This window comes from Peromyscus leucopus, chromosome 16_21, assembly GCF_004664715.2.
Source record: "Peromyscus leucopus breed LL Stock chromosome 16_21, UCI_PerLeu_2.1, whole genome shotgun sequence".
NCBI lineage: Eukaryota > Metazoa > Chordata > Mammalia > Rodentia > Cricetidae > Peromyscus > Peromyscus leucopus.
Window position 1 is genome coordinate 17,464,240 of NC_051084.1, and position 25,848 is coordinate 17,490,087.

Consider the following 25,848-nt stretch of genomic DNA (forward strand, 5'->3'; position numbering starts at 1 on the left):
TGGGGTAGCAGCACAGGAGGGACACATAAAACTCTGGCTGAGTTCTTCCCACAGCCACACAGCAGAGAAGACTGTCAGCTTGTCCTTGAGCATTTGCTTCTGGCCATGACACCATGGCCTGAAAGTTTTTTTTAACTTTAAATTTGAACTGTAAAAAGATTCCACAGGGCCGGGCGGTGGTGGCACACGCCTTTAATCCCAGCACTCGGGAGGCAGAGCCAGGTGGATCTCTGTGAGTTCGAGGCCAGCCTGGGCTACCAAGTGAGCTCCAGGAAAGGCGCAAAGCTACACAAGAGAAACCCTGTCTCGAAAAACCAAAAAAAAAAAAAAGATTCCACAGAAAACTTGCAAAAACAGAATTGGGGTTGGATTACCTGCTTCCTCCAGGTCTATGAAAAATGAAGAATAATTTTAAGTTTATAAAACACTGAGCTGTTTCTGAAATTCCTGCCTGGTTGTGTTTCTTACAGCCCAGGCTCTGGCATCTCTGATCCAGGGTAGGCAGTGACCTGAAGTCCAGGTCTGAGTCCACTCTGTCCTACTCAGATCAGCTTCCACTGAGCCCTATCACCTGAGATTGTCTGGCCTTCAAACGACCCAGTGGGGAGGCCGGTGAGGTGGGGGCCATGGTCCCTCTTCACAGGGACAGCCAGGAGGACATCTGTCCCATCTGCCTGGATCCCCTGAAGGAAGCTGTGAGCACCGACTGCAGGCATCTCTTCTGCCGAATGTGCCTGACCCAGCACATGGATAAGGCCTCAGTCTCTGGCGTCCTCAGCTGCCCAGTCTGCAGGAAGCCCTATTCTGAGGGGGTCCTTGGAGATGGTTACGTCTGCTACAGCCACCAGAAGAGGGTGTGCAGTTTCTGTGAGACAAGCAGACATCTCCTGTGTGTGGAATGCCTCAGGTCCCCTGAACACCAGTCTCATACTGAGCTCTCCATTGAAAATGCCATCAGCCACTATAAGGTAAGGCTGCGTCACCCCCACCAGCCCCTGCCACTGGCTCCATGAGTTACTGCTTCTGAGCTTGGCTCCTCACAGGGGCTCAGTGACTGACACCTCCTTTGAGTCTTCATCATCAACTTGGAGCTCCGGTCTTTGCTTTCTGTGTGCCTCACTGCTAATCTCAGGGTTTCCAGGCCTCTGTGTGTCTATCGAGGTGATCCTGCCACTGTGATGGCAGAGTCTCAGGAAGCTTGGGCCCCTGAGTTTGCTCAGCTGTATAGATAATCTACTAGATGATGGGATTCTGTACTAGATAATAAGAACCACTTCTGGACTATGATTACACGGTTCCCTGGTGGATAGTTCTAGAACCTAGTCTAGACATGCAATCAAGATTTATCTGTGAAACTTGTACATGAAGTCCTATTTCTCCCCTTCCTTCTTTTGTTAATTATGATTGTTGTTTTTTGTTTTAGTTAATTTTTTTTTCTAAAAATGACTCGCACTTTTAGTAGTAAATTCAGGCAACACCTAAATATTAAATAGCAAAACTAAATATTAATATTAAATAGCAAAACTAAAAATCCTGCCTCTGGGATGGGAGATAGTTGAGGGTAGAGGAGCTTGCCACCAAGCTTCATTCCAAGTTCAGTCTCTGGAACCCACATGAGGGAAGGATGGAAATGACTCCCATTGACTGTCCACTAAACTCCACACAAGCTCCATGGTATGTGCTCCCTTCCAAATAAATAAATATAATAATAATGAATCTTTTCCCTGTCTTCCCTCATTATTAGTCTTCAGGGGTAACCAGTATTAGATTTCTTTTAATCTATCTTTCCAGAAAAACTGTGTGTTTGAATGTTCTCTTTAAAACACACACACACACACACACACACACACACACACACACACACACACACACAGAGAGAGAGAGAGAGAGAGAGAGAGAGAGAGAGAGAGAGAGAGAGAGAGAGAGAGAGAGAGTCAGAGAGACAAAGAGACAGAAACAGAATCAGAGACAGACACTAGAGATGTAGCTCAGTGGTAGAGTGCCTGCCTGGCATAAATGAAGTCATGGATTTAATGCCCAGTACTTCCAAAAACTAAAACAACAATGAATGCATAAAGGACTCTATTGACTTATCTATTACCGCATACACATACGGTGTGGTGGTGGGGGGCCATGGCATGCACGTGGAGGTCAGAAGACAGCTTTGGGAAGTCAGTTCTCCTTTACCGTGTGGCTTCTCAGACTTGGTGGCAAGTGCCTTTACCCACGGAGTCATCTCTCTGGGTCCCTCGATTTTTTTTTTTACTATGTCTTGTTTTCATCATCTAGAACTATGTTTTGGACATGAACATCTTTCAACAACTGCATTCTGTCCAATTCTATGGATAAATCACAAGTTAGGAAACTGGGTTACTCACAGGTTATTGTTTTTAGGTTACACAGGATGTTATGATGAATATCTTTTAGTATGTATTTTGGAGAAGTTAAAATACCCAAGATACTTTGGTGAAAATAAAAGATAGAAAACTAACTTTACCTTTTCCAAATTATAGTAAATTGTCCCACTACCATTTATTAAATGTTTCATATAGATCCTGTCCTGTTCTATTAGTCTGTACGTTCCTTCCTGTGTGCAAACCTCCTCCTCTTCCTTCTCATCTTCCTCCTCCCCTTCCTTCTCCTCCTCCCCTCCTCCTCCTCCCTATTCCTCCTCCCATAGTACTAAGGATAAAAATTGGATCTAGGGTCTTACATATGCAAGGCAAACGTGCTATGCTAATATACAGTCTTCTTTTTTACTTTTTATTTTGAGATGGAATCTTACTGTTGATTTCCATGCTGTAGCCTCCAGAGCAGCTAAGACTGCAGGCATATGCCACTAGACTCGCCATGTTAAACCGTTTTAAGAATTGTACATTTGTAATATGGACAGGCTTTGTTGTTTTTTCTTTTTTTAAATTTATTTTAATTTTTATATTGTATGCATGTAAATATATGTGCACCACATGCGTGGTACCCAAGGAGGCCTGAAGAGGTCATCAGATTCCCTGGTACTAGAGCTACAGGCAGTTGTGAGCTGCCATGTGGGTTCCAGGTCCTCTGCAGGAGCAGCCAGTGCTCCTAACCACGAAGCCATCTCTCCAGCCCCACTGTTTGTGTTTCTTGAGGCAGGATCATACTCTGTAGTCCCAGCTAGTCTGTAATTGATGGCAACCACCCTGCCTTAGCCTGCTGAGTGCTGGAATTACAGATACACAGCACCACACTTAGGTTTTCTTTTTCCACTGTTTCCCCCTGCCCAAAACTTCTTTCTAGGCTACATCTTCTTCTTTCCAAACCTTAGTTCTTTCTTTTTTCTTCCTTTCTTTTAAAACTATCTTTTAAAAATGTTCTAGGGTTTGAACTCAAGGCCTCACATATGCTAGGATGTGTCCTTTCCCTCAGCTGTACCTCCACCCCAGCACTGGCATATTCTTGCCAGTTGTTCCAAGGATTAATGAGCCAAAGGCATGCCTCAGACACCGACTAATCTGCTAGAGAAACCTATGACATCTGGGGATGTTAAAATTGAACAGTTCTGAGACTTCATGATGTCATGCCCTTAAAACGATTCTAGTCATTTCAAAGTCTCCTGCGCAGTGGCCTCACCGCGTCCTATCCTGATGCCTTCACACTGTGGCTGCATCCTCATTCCTAGGAACCCACTCCTAACACCCCATGCCCCTCTGCTTCGGAAGTAAAGAGCAAGTCGGCAGTCACTTGGCTTCCATCTATCTCTGTTCTCAACCAGATCTTCATAATAATGTCTGTGACTGAGAATTGCTGTTGCCAGGCAGATACAAAGTTTAAGCATCTGAAGCTTCAGGGATGCTCTGGTGGAAGCCAAAGTGGACCCCCACCACCACTCCCAATTGCCCTGTACGTGCTTCTGTCAGGTCCTCCTATCAATAATGAAGGGTGGATTTTCTTTCTATTTTTTCTTTGTGGTGTTGGGGTTTGAATCTAGGACCTCACACATGCCCGGCAAATGTTCTATCACTGAATTACTTCCTCAGCCCTGAAGGGTAAGTTTCCAAAGTCCTCCAGACAGTTGGCCTTTAATGAACATTGTCACAGTCTGGAATGACAAACGAGGAAGTCTAAATCGGAACTGAATGTGGAGAATGATTCAGAAAGCTGAAAGGGCGATGTTCTACTGAGTTCTGTACCTACTAAGTGCAGAATGTACAGCAGAGGGGGCAGAGATTCCCGCTGACATGAGTCAGGTGTGAGAGGACAGGTCTTCTCCATCCTGGAGTGACTGACTCAGGTCTGTGCGCTCAGGTCATGAAAGGTGTCACGCAAGGCATTGGGAGGAAGTACAAAGGTGATTCATGACTACTGACTTCAAGTCCATATTTAAGTAATAACAGGAAGTGTAGAAAAATAAATAAGAATATTTGTTCATTTGTCTCCTGCACATACGTAAAAGAATTGATGACAAACAAAACCAACTACACTTATTAGAAAGGCTGACAAGCAATTGAAAGAACTAGTGTTTATGATCTTAGAAGGAGATTAATGGGTGGCTCTTCTTAATGTGATCAAGCAAGGCCTAATGGGAAGTGGCATCAAAGCTGGACCAGGACAAAGACTGGGCACAGGGAGTAGATGGAGAAACCAAGTCCAGAGAAGTCCCGTTACTTTTGGAGAATTTATAATAAGGGCTTGTTTAAAATTGCTTTATTTACTTTTTCATGTTAGCATACAAAGCCATGGTTCAGGGCCAGGTATGGTGCTGTTCATCTTTAGCCCCAGCACTTGGAGGTTAGAGGCAGAGGCAGGCTGACCTCTGAATCCCAAACTAGTTTGGGCTACATAGTGAAACCCCCAAACAAAAGAAAACAACAACAACAACACACACACAACACACACACACACACACACACACACACACACACACACACACACAAGCACACAGGGCTTGGAGACTTAGTGGTTAAGAGGAATATTGCTCTTTCAGAAAACCTAAGTTTGGTTCTTAGCATCCACACTAGGTGGCTTTCAACCACCTGTAACTCTATCTCCATGGGATCTGGTGCCTTTTCTGGGCCCCTTGGGTACCCACATGTGTGTACATATTTACACACACACACACACACAGAGAGAGAGAGAGAGAGAGAGAGAGAGAGAGAGAGAGAGAGAGAGAGAGGTAAATCTTTAAATATGTTTATAAAAACAGAGGGTTCTATCTTAAATTTTAAACGTGGTAAATGATACACCTGCACTGGCCTGGTCTTGTTTCATGCATCTAGAGTTATTGGCATTATTTATATTTACTTTCTTTAAAATTGTGTGTGGTGTGTGTGTGTGTGTGTGTGTGTGTGTGTGTGTGTGAGAGAGAGAGAGAGAGAGAGAGAGAGACAGAGAGAGAGAGAGAATGAGAATCTTTGAAAATCAAAAAAGAGGAGGGTGCCAGATTTCCTAAAACTGGAGTTACAGCAGTTGTGAGCTGCCCAATGTGGGCTTTGGGAACTGAGCCCAGGTCTCCTGAAGGCCAGCAACCGCTCTTAACTGCTGAGTCCTCCCCCAGAAATTGCTTTGTTTTGTTTTTTGAAACAGGATCTCAATACATAGTCCTGGGTGACCTGGAACTCACTGTGTAAACCAGGCTGGCCTCAAACTCAGAGATCCAGCTGCCTCCGCCTCCCCAGTGCTGGGGTTAAAAGTGAACAGCACCATGCCTGGTCTTGGTGTTTATTCTTAGTCTCACCCGAGGGCCTGCTGTGGATTCCCTGGGGTACTGCCTCACAATCCAGTTTGACAATAGCTGTGTCTGTCTCTAGGAAAGACTCATCCGCAGAAGCAGGAAACTCAGAAAGGACCTGGGGGATCTTCAACGGCTTAAGGCTCAGGAAGAGGAGATGCCACATGCTCTGCAGGTGGGTGTCTGAGTTCCAGGGACAGTCTAGAGTCCTGAAAAACCTCTCCTTTTGTTGTGGAAAACTGTCCCTGGAGCAGCCTGTTGTGGAATTATGATCGTATAGGCTGAAAACCTGGGTTTGGGGCTTGGCTCTGAGATTGGTGAACAGAATGACTTGGGGCATGTGAACCTTCTGACTTCCATACATCCTTTTTCTCAAGGAAAAATACCTATTCTCCTGGATACATGGTGAGAATTAAAATAGATAGTTGGAAATTACGACACATCTTGTCCTTGACCATCACTTTTCTATCCTTCTTGCTCACTTGGGTGAGCTCTCTCCTCACTTATAGGGTTAGAAGCAGACATCAAAAGAACATAGCTGAGTGGTGCATGTGCGTGCGTGCGTGCGTGCGTGCGTGCGTGCGTGTGTGTGTGTGTGTGTGTGTGTGTGTTCTACTATGGCAGGACCCAGTATCTGTAGATGTGCTCGGAACTATGAGGTGGGAAGGGAGGTGCTTTGTGAATTCAGTTGCTTCTGCAGTACAATGGCTGGTGAGGTAAGACCGTGAAGGAAGAAAGTGGAGGTCAGTATTCCCACCTAGACGTTCAGTGCACCGAGAGCCAGGGGCTCTATCATCAAATCCCAGGGTAGCTCCTCTTTTGTAGTTTCAGGTGGATTGGGAGAGCCACAGGCTAAGAGCTGAGCTGCAGAACCAAGATCAAACCAAGGAACAGCTGAAGACTCTACCTCAGCATTGGCTGGACCAACAAGAGGACCTACCAGCAGAGGTGGCTAAGATGTTTAACTTCTCTGAGGCAGTAACACAGCTCACCATCCTGGCTTCTGACCTGGAAAGGACGGCCAGGGAACTGGATGCCAGCACTCTGAAGGTATACTTCCTAAGGCACCCCAAAATTCAGGGAGGGATTCTTTGAATAGTAAACAGCCTACCTGCAGATCCCTTCTGGGAGGTGTAAGGGGAGGTGCTCCTGGGATATGTGATGATTTTGTGTGTGTGTGTGTGTGTGTGTGTGTGTGTGTGTGTGTGTGTGTGTGTGGTGAGGGTGGCTTGTACAGGGCTACACCATGATACAACAGAGTGAAGAGCAGAAGAAAGGTGCTGTGCCCTCCAGCTCTCACGGTGGCATGCAGAGTGGCCTTCAAGCATGAGCTAGGAAGGGCATTCAGTGACAAGAACATAGTAACTGACTGAGATTGTCACCCTTTCTCTCCCAGGATGCCAGTGACTTACTGCACAGGTATGATCCCCTCTCTCTCTGTCCCACACTTGAAGACACATGCAGACCCACATGACATAAATGTGTATTTGGGCAAAATTAAAGTCAAGGAGACATACTTGGTACTTTCACACTACATGGGCAGTGGAAGATTCAGTAGCATGTATGTTAATTTATGAATGATTTCTTTGTTTTTAGGAGTGCACCACAGAAACTAGAAGGACTCCTCTCTCATCTTCCTCCATCCAGCCCAAACCTCAGTTAGTTCTCCTGGTGTGTTCTTATCCCCACAACTCTCACCTGGTGCCTTAACCTCTGACACTCGGACACAGTCTCCTTCCTAAGCCAGACTTGAGCTTGTGGCTCCTTGTGGCTGGGAATTTCAGATCTCTATTATGCCCAGGGCCATTTGCACAATCTCCATATTACCTGTGATCTGGGGGTGGCACCTACTGTCCACGGTCTCATGTGAGCATCAAAGCATCTGGATGGTGCAGATCATCAGAGTGAAGCCATCTCGGCATATGGAGCTTGGCAGGTTTATTGGGGTAATATTTCTTCTGATTCTGATAGAGCCTCCTGCCTGTACTGCCCATGTTGTTCACTCATTATGACAGTTGCAGAGAGATCCACGGGTGATTTCCACAGTCCTCACCCTCATGTTCATGTACCCGTGTAACCTGGTATCTGTGACATGCTTCTCATCAAAGGAATGTAGCAGAGGCGATGAAGGTCACTGAAGTGATCTCCTTCCACTGGACTCTTGCTAATAATTGCATTTCTAGAGACACTTCTTGCCAAAGTTAGTGGCACTGAGGGGGAAAGATACGTGGGCAGCTCCTGGTTTCCTAGAGCAGCCTACATCCTCCCGCTGACATGAATCAGGGGGCCTGGCTTTACAGTAGCAAGAGAATGAATTCTGCCAACACTGTGAGTAAAGCTGGAAGTAGATCCTTCTTTTGGGAACTGGTAGTGCCCAGCTTCTTACCCTGCCCCTGCCATAGTTTCCATAAGGCCTGAGAAATGGTAGGAAAGTTCTTTTTTCTTATTTCTGCATCTGTTTTTTATAATAAACTTTCCTATTTAAACTAACTGGGATGGGTCTCTCTTCTTTGCAATGGAGAGCTTTCATGTCATAAGTGGGGAAAGGTCAGGAGTTAAACCTGTGGGTGTCAGGTAAAGCATGTGGCACTTCTCCATGGTCTGGGAAAGAGGAATTGGGAGGCCACAGATTGTAGCTCTTCAAGGGGAAGTAAATGGAGTTGACTCCAACAAGAACAGCCTGGAGGTGGTTCAATGGTCACCTCATGGGAGGTCATCAAATCTACCCCATTTAAAGGGGAGTAAGCTTCAAGGTGTCCTAGGGAGGAGCATATGCTGATGGGTCAAAAGGAGTATCTTCACTCACTACCAGTGTTACTTCTTAGCTTAAGAAATACAAATTAAGGCCGGGCCATGGTGGTTCACACCTTTAATCCCAGCACTCAGGAGGCAGAAGCAGGCAGATCTCTGTGAGTTCCAGGAAAGGTGCAAAGCTACACAGAGAAACCCCTGCTGTGGGATGGTCTATATGTCAAATTGCTCTGATTGGCCAATAAATAAAACACTGATTGGCCCATGGCCAGGCAGGAAGTATAGGCAGGACTAACAGAGAGGAGAATTGAGAGAACAGGAAGGTGGAGGGAGACACTGCCAGCCACCGCCATGACAAGCAGCATGTGAAGATGCCGGTAAGCCACAAGCCACGTGGCAAGGTATAGATTTATAGAAATGGATTAATTTAAGCTATAAGAACAGTTAGCAAGAAGCCTGCCACGGCCATACAGTTTGTAAGCAATACAAGTCTCTGTGTTTACTTGGTTGGGTCTGAGCAGCTGTGGGACTGGCGGGTGACAGAGATTTGTCCTGACTGTGGGCCAGGCAGGAAAATTCTAGCTAAAAAACCCTGTCTTGAAAAACCAAAAATAAATAAATAAATAAATAAAATACAAGTTATCTTTCAGAATAGCAGTCACTTGTAGTGAGCATAGTCAGCCTCAAAAAATTCACCAGGGCCACACAACCACCAGTTTCCAAATAAAACAGTTTGGAATACTGTTTAAGAGCTCAGAAGTCAGACATGGATTGTAAAGTCCTGGCTGTACAATCATAGATGAGCAAATAACCAAATTTCACCAGGTCTCAGCTCTCCCCTCTTCCTCTTTCTCATTCACCTCCCCCGACACACACACACACACACACACACACACACACACACACACACTTTTTCTCTCTTCTCCCTTTCAACAGGGATTAATGCAGCTTAGGCTAGCATCAAATTTGCTGTCTCACTGTGAGGCAGAGGCTGACCTTGAATTCTTGATCTTTCTGCTTCTACCTACTGAGGCATGCATACACTACCACACACAGCTGTCTCCTTCATGCTGAACAAGGCATAATAAAGACCAGGGAGATGGTTCAGTAAATAAAATGCCTGCTGTGTAAACATGAAGACTGGGGTTTGGATCCCCAGAACAGAAAAGCTGAGTCGCTGCCTATAATCTCATACCTTGCAGGGAAAAGTCAGAACCCCCAAACCAACTATAGACTAACTAGAACTGGTGAGCTCGTTCTAGCCATCCGAGTTTAGCAAGAGACCCTACCAAACCAGTAGAGTGGAGAGTGATTGAGAAAGACATCTGACATCGGCCTCAGGCCCCACACACATCCACATATATGTGTACATGAAACCATACACACATGTACCCACACATATAGCCATGCATACATATATACAAAGCACACATATAAAAAAAAGAAAAAAGGGAGATGATAATAGAATGTATCTCATAGAGTTACCAAAATAAGTACCATAAGAGACATGATGCCTTATAGCAGGAAGGGAACTTCATAAACACATACCTTAGAGGTTCATGGTCATTTTAAATACTCAAGTAAAACCAGTACAAAGAAACAGAAAAGCACAGTCCACTTTCTAGTGGAACATGAGGCTTAGGGCCTGTGGGTGTGTTTTAGCATTATATAGATACTTGTGCATGCCATTATTTTTCAAACATATATTTTACTGGGAATATTGAAGACCCTGGAGAAAGCCGCTCAACACTCTCTGATCTCTGCCCCTCACTGCAAGGCCTTTTCTATCTGCTGAGTGGAGGATAGACACTGGCCTTTGAAGGTGATTCCTAGCCTGGGCCCACGGTGCCTGGTGGCCTTTCCCTTGGAGTTGCACCATGGCTGGTTTGTCTCCTCATAGATGCAGTTTATGTCTGAGCAGAGTAAGACTATTAAATAGGCTGTCAGTGCAGGGCACGTGTAGGTAGAATGGAATGTAGACCCAATACGAACTAGAAAATTCGTCATAGCCACTCTGTAAAGTTAAGAAAGAATGTTTTTATAATGCATAAAATTTTAAATACCACTTTGAGATGATGGATATAATTTTCCAAGTTGTAGGAACCCATTATTGGTTGCCACCCTGGCCCCCAAATAATTTCCAAGCAGGGACATTTCTGGAATCTAGACCCTACAAGACCACAGCACCCCACCTCCACCCAACTTCCTGTATCCTACAGAATTCTCCACTTCAGACAAGTTTATCTTTAATCCCCAATATTCCCCTGTCCTACCTCATCCCACAGAGCTCACATTTTGTCTAGTCTCAGTGTATTCAACTTGTTAGTCTAAAGGTGATAGGTCATCTAAAGCATCCCCCAGCATCCTCCTGAGATCCTCTTACTCCAGCACAAGAGAACAGATGATGCTGCTTCTGTTCCACCAACTGAGCTATTTGTGACTAATCTCTTCCGTCATCTCCTTTTTAATTTCAGCTGGTAGTCAACTGATCAGGAAGACAGGTTTCCCCAGGGGGTGAATGTAGTCTTTGGATTATGGTTTATGACTATCACCACTATCAGGATCCTCTCTCCCCTCAGCCTGTTGTCCACCAGGTCGAGAGGGGAAAGAGGCAGAAGGGGCGACAGAAAGCTTTGTACACAGCCCTTGAGCACGAATGGAGACAACCCTCCAGGAGACAGATTTAGATGAATCAGCTCAATTTTATTCCAGAGTATAAGGAATATATAGGATTTGGGAGCCTGGAGACAAACCCTAATTTGCATTAAGTGGCACACTCTTATCACAAGGCTAGTATATGGCAGTAGGGTCCTATAGTAGAGCTCCTAGAGCAAGTCTTCTTAGCAGGGATCTGTGCTAAGGGTCAAGCAAAGACGAATTGGGTATCTGGTCTTAGAGACAGCTTTTAGAAAAGGTCAGTCCTCCAGGCCTAGGACTCTCCAGATAAGGGCAGGCAGAGGCAGAAAGTTCTGCTGGGTTGGGGGTAGCTCCATGTTGCCCAGCTTATTGAGATAAGCTGCTAGGCCATGGGGAGGCTGCAGCCTCTGACCAGCCAGCAATGTTTTCCAACAAACCACTATCCCCCTGGCCTTCACCTCTCCTAAAACTACCACCACCAGCTGAAGTCTGTGGGTGGAATCGGATGGGGGATGGTACGTGTCTGTCCACAAGGACATGGAGATGATGAGCCAGTGCCTGAGAGAGGTCAAAGACCAGGTGAATCAGCTTTCTCTGTTCCCTCTTCTCCCTCCTTTTCTCTCTCACCACGTGCATCTTTTAAAAAAAAAAAAAAACATCCTGGTCTCATATTCTCCCCGAAGACAGGACAGCATCCCTTCCTCTGAGCATCCATAATGGCTAGGCAGATTCCTATCACATCACAAGAGCCACCACACGGTGTAGAGATCAGTGTAGAGATTTTTTTTTTACTCCACTGCCTTCCAAGTGCTCCATCATCTTCTTTTTAAATTACCAATGGCTACCACGATTTATTCATAGCTAGCACAGAAAAAAAAAATGTGTAGGTGGAGTTTTCTCCAGTCTTGCCCGGCCTGTGGTCAAAACAAATCTCTCTCACCCGCTGGTCCTGCAGCCACTAAGACCCAAATAAATACACACAAGCTAATATTATTTAAAACGGTTTGGCCTCCTAATGGCTCAGGCTTCTTGCTAGCTATATACTACATCTTTTTTTTTTTTCCCCGAGACAGGGTTTCTCTGTGTAGCTTTGCACCTTTCCTGGAACTCACTTGGTAGCCCAGGCTGGCCCCTAACTCACAGATATCCTCCTGCCTCTGTCTCCCAAGTGCTTGGGATTAAAGGCATGTGCCACCATGCCCAGCATATATATATATATATATCTCCTACATCTTAATTTAACACATTTCTATAAATCTATACCTTGCTACGTGGTTTGTGGCCTACCGGTATCTTACATGTTGCTTGTCATGGCGGCGGCTGGCAGCGTCTCCTGACTCAGCCTTCCACTTCCCAGAATTCTCCTCTCTCCTTGTCCCACCTATACTTCCTACCTGGCTACTGGCCAATTAGCACTTTATCAATCAATCATCCACAGCAAAAATGTTTCTTTTTGAAAGGTTCCAATATATTTTATTACAGAACCAACTAGCTAGCCATTGTGGAACAGATAAAAGCAAACAAGATCCTCAGTTTAAACATAACCAGACTCCAGAGGTTAAAATAAAACTTTCCACCAGCTGGTAGAACTGTTTGGGAAGAATTAGAAGGTGCAACGTTGTTGGAGGAGATGTGTTGCTGGTGGATGTCTTTCTGTACGCTGTGAATATATGTTGTTCCTATTGATTTGTTGGAGGAGATGTGTTGCTGGTGGATGTCTTTCTGTACGCTGTGAATATATGTTGTTCCTATTGATTAACTATGGCAAAGCAGCTTAGATGCAGGTGGGAAATCCAAGGAGAGAGACAGGAAAGAGGAAGGCGGAGTGGGAGAGACACCAGACTGCCATCTTAGCAGCAACATGTAATGGGACACAGGTAAAGCCACAGAACATGTGGCAGTACAAAGATTAATAGTTATGGGTTGAGTTAAACTATAAGAGGTAGCTAGCAAGAGGCCTGCCATAGGCCATACAGCTGATAATTAATATTAAGCCTCTGAATGATTATTTTATAAGTGACTGAGGGACTGCAGGGCCAGACAGGACCTGAGAAAACTTACAGCTACAGTGTGTCACTGAGGGTAGGTTTTGAGGTTTTAAAAAGCCTACACCATTCCCAGTTAATCTCCATCTCATGCTTGTGGATCAAGATATAATCTCTCAGCTACTGCTCCAGCACCATACCTGTCTGCCTGCTCCATGCTCTCTACCATGATGGTCATAGTCTCTGAAACTGTAAGCCCCAGATAGACTCTTTCTCTGTAAACTGCCTTGGCCATTGTGTCTTATCATTGCAATAGAAAAGTAACTATGAAGACAGACAATTTGGCTTTTGTTTCTGCCAGAATTACTTGATCCTGAAAGTCCCTATTTTTTAATTGAATTCAATGCTTTTTATTTTTATTTGACATTGAACAGACAAGGTTAACACACCCAGAAAGCCCAGTTAGTTTTGCTCACACTGGTCTCACTGGGGACAAGACCCTAAAAACACATCTTCAAGATGCACTGTGCCTGGTTCTGGACTCAGAGCCTCTCCTTGTTAAACCTGTTAGAGATGACACTAGGCCTTTGCCCTCCCCATGAGGAGGCAGGAAAGAAGGAGAGAAATAGCATGCTTTGCACCACTTGACAATGTTGTGAGGGGTCTCCAGGACCGCTGGCCTCCATAACAACCCCCACTTCCCAGACAACTGCTGGTACAGCACCTAGTCATCCCATTCTGTTTGGTAAGACGTGCCAGCCACAGGGGCTCCCAGGGGGTTCTTCCTGTGGAAGACTGCCACCTTGAACTTGCCACTGTGATCTTCAGACCTGTTGCTGAAGATGGGTTTGTCACTCTCTCGTGGCTTATCCTGTTTTGTACACCAACCAGATGTAGCAGCGGAGGCCAGTGTCACTGGTGGGGCCCAGAGCCCACATAATCGGAAAGGACCATGCCACTGCTGATGTCATTGCCTTTCATATTGACCACCAGAAAACTCCCTGTATTTGGGGTCCTTCCTCCTGGGACCCTCTGGGTCTGTGAGGACTAAGGTGTCGAGTTTCCCTGGGTCAAGGCCATCCCATGAAATGTGCTTGGCCTAGGTGGGTGGGCATCAGCACTTTGCCCAGCTCATCCACCTCCACTTGGTGCTGGGACCACTCATCTACTGGTTTCAGCAGCTCTGCCCACTGGCTGATGTTGGTTAGCCTGATGGTGACGGTGGCGGAAGCGAAGGCACACACTGGTCCTGAAAGTCATGTGAGGAGCCGTGGTGAGACGCCATGTCAGGTGTATGCCACATCCTTTTCAAATAATACTCTATCTATTCTTTCAGAATTTCATTCATGTATTTTGGTCATATCGTCTCCTCCAGAATTTTTCTTGAAGATATGAATAAATTAATGTTTTTGGAAGAAAACAAAATGAAGAGGTGAAGTGTTTTGCTTGAAATCACGCAACTGGTTGATGACGGGACTTCTGGAATCCAGGTCTTCAGGCATACAAGCCAGCACTATTTGTACATCCATAGACATTAATGGCAATGGTGGGAACAGCAGCAGCGCGTCCTAGATACCCTGACCATCTGATGGGCACTGGGGAAGGAGCTGGGCAGTGAAGAGACTAGCGGTCCTAGCACCTTGTCCCTTACTGACACATGCCATCCCTATTGTCTAAGACAGTCATTTTTGTGCCTGGCGACCCAGCCAAGGGTCAGCTCCCCAGGGTGCTTGGTTCCAGTCTTGTACTCAGAGGAGGGAAACTGCGCCTTCTGGACAGCTCAGGGAAAAACTGGACCCTCTGCCCCAGAGTCCAAACAAGGGAAAGATCTCCCGAGTGAAGGAGGCGGTGAAGGTGTAGATATGTTCCTGGGTGACAGCATTGGCAAAGGTCACCCAGCCTACCTCATAGTCAAGCGATACCTGCACCTTCCGGGGCTGCTCCTCTAGGGCCAGCCTTGTGGGGAAGGAGCCCAGGGCAGAGACAAAGCCCCACGCCAGTCTCACGGCCCAGATTCCTTCCTCCGGTCTCAGCCGCAGCTCTCCTTTCCGCCGCACGTTCTCCCTCACCACCCCTACAGTGCAGCTGCCTCCGTGGGCCAAGTCCACACTCACCACCCACGTGTGCCTCCCTCCTGTAAAGCCACGCTGGGCCAGGACACAGGTGGCCCGATCGAAACGCTGCGGACTGTCCGGTGAGTTCTGCCATTTGTACGAGAACCGAGCCCTCCGGTGATCGTCGGACAGGAGGAGCTTGGGGTGGGAAGTCTGGGGGTCTAGAGCAACATGGGCTGTGGAGCAAAACAAGGAACGAGTATGTCAGCGGACGTGTTATGTCTTGCTGGGTTGGCCTAAAAGCTTCCTTCCACCCCTGCCTGGTCGCGTTAAACCATCTGTGTGTACCGGAGCATGGGCATCATCAAGGAACTGGTCAGACCTACAGTCTAAAAGTCTGCGTCCTAAAAGAATGCCAAGGGGACGCACGTACACGTTAAAACCAGAAAAGTCAGGCAGAGTCCACTGCCCTCTAGAAAGTTATATGGCTGGTGGTGAGCAGTCAAGCCTCCTGCTGGTGAAAAAAAGGGGGGGGGCTCCCTAACCCACAACCTGCCTCACACATGCGCGCCCTCACACACTGCCCCCTCATACACAGCACACACACACACACACACACACACACACACACGCACACACACACACTCTATCCCCTTACACATGGCCTCCCATCTCCACAGCATCCCCTCGGGTACAACTTCTTTGTACAGGGGCACACTAATGCTGACACAGCCACGTTCACGCATACCCTCCTTACAAGGACGCTCCCACACTTTCTCAACTCCCAGCCACCCCCACCCACAGCCTCCTTCAGATATGACCTCCCTTCACAGAGCCTCACACACAGCCGCTCTCAGGGCCCTACATTCAGCCTCACATACGGCCTTCTCACACACAGGTGGCCTCCTCCACCTACAGCCCTCCTGATAGCTTCCTCTATAGATCCCTCCCACATAGCCTCCCTTGTGCACTCTGCCTTCCTCATACAATGCCTCAGCACGCAGTTTCCTCCACACGCAGCCTCTTCCCACAAGGCACTCTCTCACACGGGCACCTTATACCTAGCCATTTGACGGCATCTCCACACACTGACACTCATGCACAGCCACCATTACAACTAGACACACACACACACACACACACACACACACACACACAGTACTCCCTTATACAAGAACCCCTCACACACAGCCTCTCTCACATACAGCTTCCCTCACACACAGCATTCCTTCACACAAGCCTCTCTCACATACAGTATCCCTTAAATAAGCACCCCTCACATCCAACGGGCACCATGCACAGTCCCTCTCTCATATACAAACTCCCTTACACAGCCTCCTCCACACGTGTCCACCATCATACACAACAGCTCTCATACATAGCCTCCTCAGATGGCCTTCCCTACCAAACAGCTTCCTCACACACAGCCTCTTCATCACATCGTTCCACACACAGCCCCCTTCAGACATGGCTACCTTCACACACAACCGCCCCAAACACAGACTCTCATGCACAGTCTCCTCATTCGTAAGTACTCCCCACGCAATCATTTTTACACACAGCCTGCCTTTATATACAGCCTCTTCTCATATATACCATCCTCACATCATCTTCCTCAAGCATAGCACGCCCCCCCCACAGCCGCCTCTCACAAGTCTGCCTTCATACTCAGTCTCCCCCCACACACAGTCTCCATGCATAGCCTCTCCTTCAACCTTTTTCTCAGATGCAGACATTTTCCTCCTTTTGCTTTGGTTGAGGATACCAGGACTCACTTGTACAGCCTTCCCTCCTCTTCACCTTGGGGTTATGTACTCTTCTTCAATCATTCTAAACTGTTGGACTCTGACTGCCACTTTTTAGACCCCCCAAATTCTCCCTATACATTATGTTTAATATTTCTAAAGTGAAGGAAGTTGGGCATGGTGGTGCATACTTTTAATCCCAGCACTTAGGAGGCAGAGACAGATGGATCTCTGTGAGTTCAAGGCCAACCTTGTCTACATAGTGAGTGCCAGGACAGCCAAAGCTACATAGTGAGACCCTATCCAGAAAACACAAACAAAAAAATTATAAATGGAGAAAACTATACATGCAGACTTATCCATGGGTTAGGGAGCCCTCCTAACAGTTCCACAGCTCTCCTGGGTCTTTGGCTGGCTGATGGGGAACTAATAGTATTAAAGGGGTTCTTTCTGTTCATTCCCATCCCCCTTGTAAGCTGCTCTGTTTCTATAATTTAAAAACTATCATCTGAGAGGGAGTAGAGGTTTCTGACGGTTCTGAGAAAGTGACTCTCAACCCAGACAAAAGTTCCCCTCAACCAGAAGGGGCATCCCTGACAGACCATACTCATTTTTTTCTAATCATTCTGTCCACTGTACATGTGCAGATCTGGAGACCAGATTTGTCAGGAATATGTATGTGCCTGTCCTCACTTCATGGCTCTCCTAAAGGCCTTATACAGTCACACCCCAGTATCTGTGAGGTATTTTTTCCAGGACCCCTTTGCGTACTAAGCTTCACAAAAGCTCACGAACATCATGTAGAACGGAGTATTATTTACATGTAAACTACACATACCCTCCCAATACTTCAAATCATCTCTAGGTTGCTTATGTTACGTAATACAATGTACATGCTACAGGAATAGTTATTATACTACATTATTTAAGAAATAATGAAAAGGGGGAAATCTCACCATTTTCAATACAAAGCTGTGTTTTTCTCTCTGGGGTTGACTGTGGAACCTATGGATATGGGTGTGTATGTATGCTTATAGACACAAGTCGTGTGTGTGTGTGTATGATGTGTGTGAACGTCTATATAAGTATTTCAGCATTCAGTGCAGGACCCAGAAGCTTCTCTATTCTTCTCCCCATCCTAATGTGGGCTGCTTACCTGGCTCATAGTCCAACTCAAAGCAGAGTTTTTCTGTAAGAGAGAATAATGACAAGATGATATCTCATTAATCTCAAAACCGCCAAACACCCAGTGATGAGGAAATGGAGGCTCAGAAGAGAAGTTGGAGTCCTCTCGACCAGTGCTTTTAAACATGTGCTCACACCCAAACCTCACTCTCATTTCAGATCCAGACACTCTGGGACAAGCTCCCAGGGGTTACTGATGCCCCTGGCCTGGAGCCCCCGGAGGAGCCTGCTACCTCTCTATCTTCACACACATCTACTCAAGGAAAAGATCAGTGGGTTCACTTTGTTTTCTTCTACTAGGAAATAATGTTTGGGCCGGCCAAAAGTCCGCCTTTGATTAGAGTAAAATCCCCTCTACTGTCTAGTCCATGGAGTGCTTGCAGGAAGCAGGATTCAGGAATGTCCTCCCAGGGGCATGTTTCTGTGGGTGTGACACTTAGAAATAGGTGGCATTGTTCATGATGTCACAGTTCATGGGGAACAGAAAGCCACAACTTACATTTCTAACTTCCCTGGCTGGCTGCCATTATGACTCCTTCTGGGAAAGGAGTGGGGCTCAGTTCCTATAAGGGTGGCTCAGTCAGTCAGCTAGACCAATAAAAAGAAGTTGGGGGAAAGGCTGGGGATGTGGGTCGGTGGTAGAGTGCTTGCCTACCATACACAGGCCCTGGGTTCAACTTTGAGTAGTGAATGAAAAAAAAGAAAAAAAAAACAGCAGAAGGAAGGCAAAAGAGGAGGGAGAGAGCCAGCTTCTGCAGTTAGGCAGACACCGTCACTCATTAACACTAAACATCAAAACACAATGCAGTGCACATGCTGCTGAGAACGTTCTTTGATGGAGAGTGATGGATGTTGCTAATCATTATCCTTTCTGCTACTTCACGTCAGGCGGTCACGTTTGTTTAACAGGTTGACCCCCCAGCCCCCACATCTTCACTTTTATCGTTTCTCCTCACTGTGATGTCATTCCGAGAGTCAGATTTTACCGGACTTGGCAAATAAGAAAGTTAAGGTACTGAGGGAGATAAGCCATGCTAAAATACATAGTCATTGGCAGTGGAGTCAAGAGGCCATTCCCAAGCCCAGGCTGTGTGCACAGCAGCATGCTGTGGAGGCCTAGGGTCTCCTTACCCAGAAATGTCTTCATCTCCTGCTGCAGAGGGATGGCCTGTTGGGGGAAGTCCCGGATCCTCTGGCCCAGCTCTGGAGATATAGCCTCAGGTTTCCGGCACTTTCTAGTTTCACATCTAGGGCCACGGAAATGACAGAGTCTGGGAATTATTCTTTTTTTTAGAAATCACTTAATTGTATGTGTCTTTTTACCTGCATGCATGTATGTGCATCACATGCATACAGTGTCTGTGGAGACCAGAGGGCATAGGATCCACTGGATCTAGAGATGGGTGTGGGTTCTGGGAACTGGGTCCAGGGTCTTTGCAAGAGCAACACATGCTCTTTACCAATGAGCCATCTCTCTAGCCCCTAGAATTATTCTTTTCTAATGATGTCTCCAGGCTGCCATCTTCTTCTAACAAGGCCTGGATCAGCAACCTCCCATTCTCTCAGATGGATCCCATAGCTACACAGTGGGTAGATCTACAACAGCCCATGAGAACACAATAGGGCATGTGTAAATTTACACATGACTGTGTGCCCGTCATGTAAGAGTGTGGTTTATTTGCATGGCAATCACTAGGTGGGTGGAGCATGGGTGGCTATCTATGTGAAAAAGAGAAATAGGCATTGTATCACTAACCTTATTAGAGTGCTTCTGATATCCTGAGAGAGAGGGGTGGAGGAAGAGAAGGAGAGAGGGAGGGAGGAAAGGAGAGAGGGGATACAAAGAGAAGGAGAGGGAGAGAGAGAGAGAGAGAGAGAGAGAGAGAGAGAGAGAGAGAGAGAGAGAGAGAGAGAGAGAGAGAGAGAATGATTCAGTTTCTGGATTTTCTCTTCTACTTTCGTCATATACACAAAACACCCCAAATGCCACATTCCTAGCCTTGGACAGATGGGGACCAGAAACCAGCACCCGACTCCTTTGCTTCATAGACAGAGTTGGTGGTATGACCAACTTCTAGTTATAGGCAAAAGTAAGCAAATCCTGCACCAAGGTCTCCTATTTCCCAGTGTCCAAAGCATCCCCCTAAATCATGCTGCTGGAACCCCAATAACTCTCCTCCAGTTCAAGGACGTAATACAGCTTAGGAAGAACTTCCTGGCCAGTGGAGGGGACATTCAAGTTCTGAAAAAAAAAAATGTGCTTTGGAAACAGCACCTGGCAGTTGTTTGCAGTGCTCGGAGCAACTTCTACCTCATTTTACTTTTGGAGTCTCATTTCTTTCCATCTTATAGATGGCAGGAAAGAAGACCGAGGCCAGAGAGCACCATGACCAGGGAATTCTTGAGGAAGCACAGACTGGAGTCAGCCCCCATGGCCCTGAGTTCCACATCCCATCTGGGATGCAGAGACATGTATGTAGGAGGTACCCATCAGGCAATGATCCCAGAGACCTCGGGGGTGAGGGCAGGCTAGGTCTCACCGTCAGTAGCCCCCTTGCCGGCCGAGTGTTCTTCTCCTCCAGCTCCTCGATCAGGGCGCTGAACCGGCAGATCTCCCCTGTGGCCAGGGAATCAAACTCTTCTTGTTGCTTCAGGATGTCCCCATCTAGCCTCTCCAGCTGTGCTAAAAGGACACTCTGTTGTTCCTCTAGGAAGTGGCTCAGATGTGCAAACTGGGAAATCACCTGCTGTCTCTTGGTGGCCACCTGAGTCTGAGAAGGAAAGATGAGAGCCACATTGGAATCTTCTCCTCCCCCCACCCCACCCCCAGTCCTCCTCTCCCCACAGCAGCATCTCATCTCCTCCTCCCTTCCTTTTCCTTGAACATTCTCACTTCCCTCTTGATCCATACCCACACCTCCCAAGGTTTGGTGGCAAAACCAGAGCCCCCCACTCCCACCTGTTCCTTGACCCCATATGAATGCAGAGCTCCAGCTGGAGTTCTTCCTGCCTGTCACCCCATTTCTCATGAGGCCCAGCAATCCCTCATTGTCATTACTGTGGCTTCTAAAAGGGGCTCAGAGACACCGGAGATGCCTGGCCTCTTGCCCCACAGGAAGCACACATTGTGTACACATCACTAAGCTGTTAGAGGCAGGATTGCTCTAATTCCTGCAGTGATTCAGTAAGGAAATGGATCTTAATCTCCATTTCACAGGTGAGTAAGCTAAAGTAAGACAGTTGCTCAAGATGGAAAAGTTAACATCAGAGTCAGGATTCAAACTCAAAACACCTCCAAGTGTCTGTCTGCCCTGTGGCCTCAGACTGGAGGAAAGGGCTGGGCCTGGGGAGGCAGAGACCTACCAGGAGCACCTGTATTCTTTTGTTTTCTCTTGATTGGATTTCTTGAATCTCCTCTCTCTCTTTCCTTAGACACATAAGACACTTCTGTATTTGTTCCTGGGGAGAAGGAGTACAAAATACTAAGACAAAGTAACTACAAAGGGACCTTCAATCTATAGAAGTGAAATGCCCTGGAGATGAGTGTGAACCTCAGCACCTTGAGAGACTCAGGGTCTTCTTCCTATTCTGATTTTGAGACTGGATTTCATGTAGCCCAGACTTACCTCAAACTCAGAATCCTCCTGCCTCAGGTTTCCAAACATTAGGATCATAGGTCAGCACCACCAAGCCTGGCCTTGAGTCTTGGTCCTCTTGCTTTGTGCTCCAGAGATTTTGGCTAGGGTTCACCCCCTTCTCATGATCCCTTCTTCAGGTTAAACAACTACCTTGTTTTGCATGTGGCAAGCATTACCTACAATCTGAGCTCTGTGTGGTCTTTGCTGAAACTGAAATTATGTCACCCAAAGGAAATACACGCAATAACATCTTCCTTATTTACTAGAACCAATAATCTAGAAATGATATGATGTGAGAAGAAATTTGGATACAAAAATAATTGATGCATTATTTTATAAATTGATCTAGAACAGAATTAGGAGCAAACACATAAATATCCATGTGTGTGTTTGAAAATACCCACAGAAAAGCTGGGGATGTAGCTCAGTCATTAGAGTGCTTGCTTAGCATGCAAACCCTGGGTTCAGTTCCCAACACTGCATAAAACATGTGTGGTGGCACATGCCTATAATCCCAGTGTTCAAGGTCATCCTAGGCTATATAGTTAGTCTGAGGCAAGCCTACATTAAGACCTGGCAGAGAGAGAGAGAGAGAGAGAGAGAGAGAGAGAGAGAGAGAGAGAGAGAGAGAGAGAGAGAGAGAGAGAAGAGAAATCCTACTATCAAAAGATCATTAACAAATTGCTACATCATACATCTAAACACTTGCTTGTAACAAAATATGTGGGAGCCCACAAAAGTTTCCTAGTGAGAGCTGAGCTTGCTTTACACCACAGGGCTGCATTAAGGGATGGCTTGACCACCTGTGTGGTCACCAGGTGTCTGGTGTCTGGAATGGTCTGTACTTGGCTGTGCTGGGGGGAGGTCTTTTGCTCCACCCTTTGGCATTCCTTTAAATGCCCTTTAGCAGAGACAGAAGGGGCTGGTGTTTTTTGACCCGGGTCCTCCTGAGGCTATCCTATGTTTCTATCTGTCTCTCTCCTCTATATTCCTATCTAAATATTTCTCACTTCTCCCTCAAGAGTACGGGGGGGGGGGGAGAAGTGGGAGCTGGTCTCCCACAAAAATACAGTATAAAAGTAACTAAAACCAGTAATACTCATTTAATGAAAAATAAAAGTACATGCCACATATATTCATCCAACCAGCTTATTCACAACAGGAATATTCAGTTACATGCTTCAAATACACCACACTCTGACCACTCCTCATACACAGGTCATTCACTCTTGTAAATATACAAACAAGCATGATCATTCCTTAAAATACAAACCTCAAATACACTTAGCTGATACAGGGGACACACACACACACACACACACACACACACACACACACACACACACACGTTTGATGGTTCATTTGTTCAGAAAGGATTTACTGAGCTCCTACCATCTATGGTCCACAAGGAAACGACACAGAACTCAATCATAAACCTGTGCTTAAGTCTACTGCCTGGGTGATCAAGTCAATAGGAAAAAGAACTTGAAGTCAGGATAACCCCTTCCACCCCAGAATCCACAATGCCTTTCTACTTCCCTTGGTCCAATCCAGCTCCCACAAGGGTCTCCCAGAGCCCTTTCCTACCCTGCAGGGATCTTCTCCTACCCTGTAGGGACCTGCTGCATCCTCCAGGAAGCGCACAGTGTGAGTCCTATGCTGTCCAGCCTCACGGCACACCACACACAGCTGTGCCTCATCCTCCTCGCAGAAGAAGTAGACTTTCTCCCCGTGTTCGGGACAGGCATCCTCCACCTCCGGGCCTCGAGTGGATGCCAGCTGAAGGCGTTCGATGTTCTCTACCACACTGGCTAGCTGCCAGTTGGGCCGAAAGCTCCCTGGGCGGAAAGGCTCTTTGCAGAGTGGGCAGCTGAGGGACTCCTCCGATTCTGGGACCGGGATCTCACAGTAGCGAGTGAGGCAGCCTCGACAGAAGTTGTGGCCACAGTCAATGGTGACTGGCTCCCTTAGGGTGCCCTGGCAGATGGGGCAGTTGACCTCATCTGCAAGGCTAGTCACGGAAGGAGCTGAGGCCATGTCAATCCTACTTGTCCTTCTGCTTCCCGTAAGTCACCATCTCTGTGTGGTGGGAAGAGTACACTCCACACGCAAACCGTGCCTGGGCACAGACATAGTCACACACACTTGGACAAGGGGCCCAGTTGCATCTCTGGAACCAGCGGTCCCTTGTCTTGCTCTCCCAGGAGCAGACACACTCCTGCCAACAGCAGAGATGAAGAAATAGCAGAAGAAGAAGGCCCAGGAGTTCACAGCATCATCCAGAGATGCTGAAGTTACTCTCTGGACCAGTTCCCATGGCCCGGGGCTCACCTCCCTTTCTGTCTGCCTGAAGCTGCTCACAGAAAGATGAGGGCGTTTAGTCTCTCAGCAGTCCTTGGGGGCAGGGAGGAGCCTGACTCACAGAGGGCTGTTGCCACCCCAGCTCTGCAACACAGCCACCTGCCTCCAGGGAGATTGGAGGTATCAGCCAGCACAAGGCCTGACAGTCAGGGAACAGGGCTGTGTGGGGACTCAGATAAGGCTCTTGAGTTGGGATATGCACACACAAGCAACCGTGGTGATACCTCCACAGGCCTTTGACAGGCCTTTAAAGAGGGCTGGAAAAAAATGCATGGGGGAGGAAACATAGAGTCATAGCCAGCACTTTTTACTGTGACTACACGTCTAGTGATAGAAGCGCTTTAAATGATTTATTTATTTCACCTCTGCTCTATCACATCCTGCTGCTTGTACCCCCATTTTGCAAGTTCCACCAGGTCGCCTCACCCCATCCACGGTGAACAAATAGAGCACAAGTGACTGTGATCCACCTGCAAGCCAAAGCTATGAGTCTTCCAAATAATGCAGTCTACCAGAAACACAAAGTACAACCAGGCATGGCAGTACATGCCTGTGATCGCAGCGCTTGGGAGAGAGAGAGGGTAAAATCAGGAGTTCAAGACCCACCTCCACTTTCATAGTACCTTGGGGGCTAGCCTACATGAAATGTGCCTTGAGAGAAAGAAAAAGAATTCAGTGAAAGCTACATATTGCACATATGCAATATAAAATTGTCTAGTTGCCAACATGAGCTGAGCCACAAAGGGACAGAATTATAAAGGGATGTTATTGGGACAACTGGATATTTTGAATATTGACATTACTCACTAATACATTGCTAATTTTTTCTTTAAATTATCTAGTTATTATTAATGTGTGTGTGTGTGTGTGTGTGTGTGTGTGTGTGGTAGGGTGTGTATGTGGGGGTGCTGAAATTCCAGCATAAACATATCCGTGCTAATATTCTTTCACAGTATCAATAAGCTTGAATGTTTCTCATAATAAAAGTTGAGAAAATGTAAAAAAAAAATGAAAAGAAAGATAAAATAAGTATTAACAGTATATTTAAGTTATTTCAATGTTTCCAAAATATTATCCGAACACATAGTCAACATAAAACACTAGCAATATTTCACATTTCCCCGTATTTATGTGAAGTCTTTTATATATACAGCACTCTTCAGCCAGAGCTGACCGCACATGGCTGCTCAACCAGAATGAGACAGCTGTTCCAGGGTGTATTGCTGAGGGAGTAGGCAGGGCAGGAAGGGGCTGTGGAACAAGCAAAGTAGGTGCAATGCCAGGGGCTAGTGAGTGGGAGGGCCTGGCTTTGTCCACAGGGACCCTGGCAGCCTGACCTTGGTCTCGGCCATGGGAAGAGCATAGGGCTGGAATCCTAACACTCCAACTGTCCCAGCCTTGTGGCTGTCAGACTCTGGCCTCTAGAAATCCTTTTTACCTTTCAGTTTGTGTCTCCTTCTCCACACTTGTCCCAATGGATTGCTATTGAATTGGATGTAGTTCTGCAGTAATTGCTCAGGGGCTGAATGCATATTGCTGGAGCTGGAAAGATGGCTCAGGGGTTAAGAATTTGCTGCTCTTGCAGAGGACATGGGCTGGTTTCTCAGCATCTACACGGAGGCTAACAACCATGTGTAACTCCAGGGGATGCCCTCTTCTGGCCCTTTAGGCACTGTACACATTGACATAAGGGCAGACAAAACAATCATACACATAAGAATTAAAAATAAAAAAAAACTAATGAAAATTTTAAAAAATTAAAATTTAAGGGCTGGAAAGATGGCT

At 46.6% G+C, this 25,848-nt stretch overlaps 2 protein-coding genes across 3 annotated transcripts; one reads left to right on the top strand and one right to left on the bottom strand.

Annotated features, from left to right (window-relative positions):
- The first annotated feature begins 431 nt into the window (after nucleotides 1-431).
- Trim40 (tripartite motif containing 40) lies at nucleotides 432-8,118 on the top strand. Its single transcript, XM_028856670.2, has 5 exons — nucleotides 432-968; nucleotides 5,787-5,882; nucleotides 6,539-6,757; nucleotides 7,104-7,126; nucleotides 7,304-8,118. Exons 1-5 carry the CDS (start codon nucleotides 627-629, stop codon nucleotides 7,368-7,370), a joined length of 747 nt encoding a protein of 248 aa, XP_028712503.1. The 5' UTR covers nucleotides 432-626; the 3' UTR covers nucleotides 7,371-8,118.
- A 5,088-nt stretch (nucleotides 8,119-13,206) lies between these two features.
- Trim10 (tripartite motif containing 10) lies at nucleotides 13,207-24,901 on the bottom strand. Of its 2 annotated transcripts, XM_037200178.1 has the most exons (8): nucleotides 23,311-24,901; nucleotides 21,428-21,523; nucleotides 20,605-20,835; nucleotides 19,821-19,843; nucleotides 19,196-19,311; nucleotides 18,036-18,068; nucleotides 15,195-15,370; nucleotides 13,207-14,593 (listed from the first exon to the last, which is right to left on the bottom strand). In XM_037200178.1, exons 1-8 carry the CDS (start codon nucleotides 23,737-23,739, stop codon nucleotides 14,438-14,440), a joined length of 1,260 nt encoding a protein of 419 aa, XP_037056073.1. In that variant the 5' UTR covers nucleotides 23,740-24,901; the 3' UTR covers nucleotides 13,207-14,437. The 2 variants fall into 2 exon arrangements, with proteins under 2 accessions (XP_037056073.1, XP_028712479.1); XM_028856646.2 differs by having other exon boundaries at nucleotides 13,207-15,370; nucleotides 23,311-24,898.
- Between the last annotated feature and the right edge of the window lie 947 nt (nucleotides 24,902-25,848).

What these genes read in the sequence shown, in the direction of transcription:
- Trim40 (XM_028856670.2), top strand. Translation starts at nt 627, where the DNA reads ATGGTCCCTCTTCACAGGGACAGCCAGGAGGACATCTGTCCCATCTGC. An exon ending in ATGCCATCAGCCACTATAAG is followed by an intron (nt 969 to 5,786) that starts GTAAGGCTGCGT and finishes GTCTGTCTCTAG; the next exon opens with GAAAGACTCATCCGCAGAAG. An exon ending in TGGATGCCAGCACTCTGAAG is followed by an intron (nt 6,758 to 7,103) that starts GTATACTTCCTA and finishes TTTCTCTCCCAG; the next exon opens with GATGCCAGTGACTTACTGCA.
- Trim10 (XM_028856646.2), bottom strand. Translation starts at nt 23,739, where the DNA reads ATGGCCTCAGCTCCTTCCGTGACTAGCCTTGCAGATGAGGTCAACTGC. An exon ending in CGGCAAGGGGGCTACTGACG is followed by an intron (nt 19,844 to 20,604) that starts GTGAGACCTAGC and finishes CCTCTCTCTCAG; the next exon opens with GATATCAGAAGCACTCTAAT. An exon ending in ATCAGAAGCACTCTAATAAG is followed by an intron (nt 19,312 to 19,820) that starts GTTAGTGATACA and finishes CCGTGGCCCTAG; the next exon opens with ATGTGAAACTAGAAAGTGCC.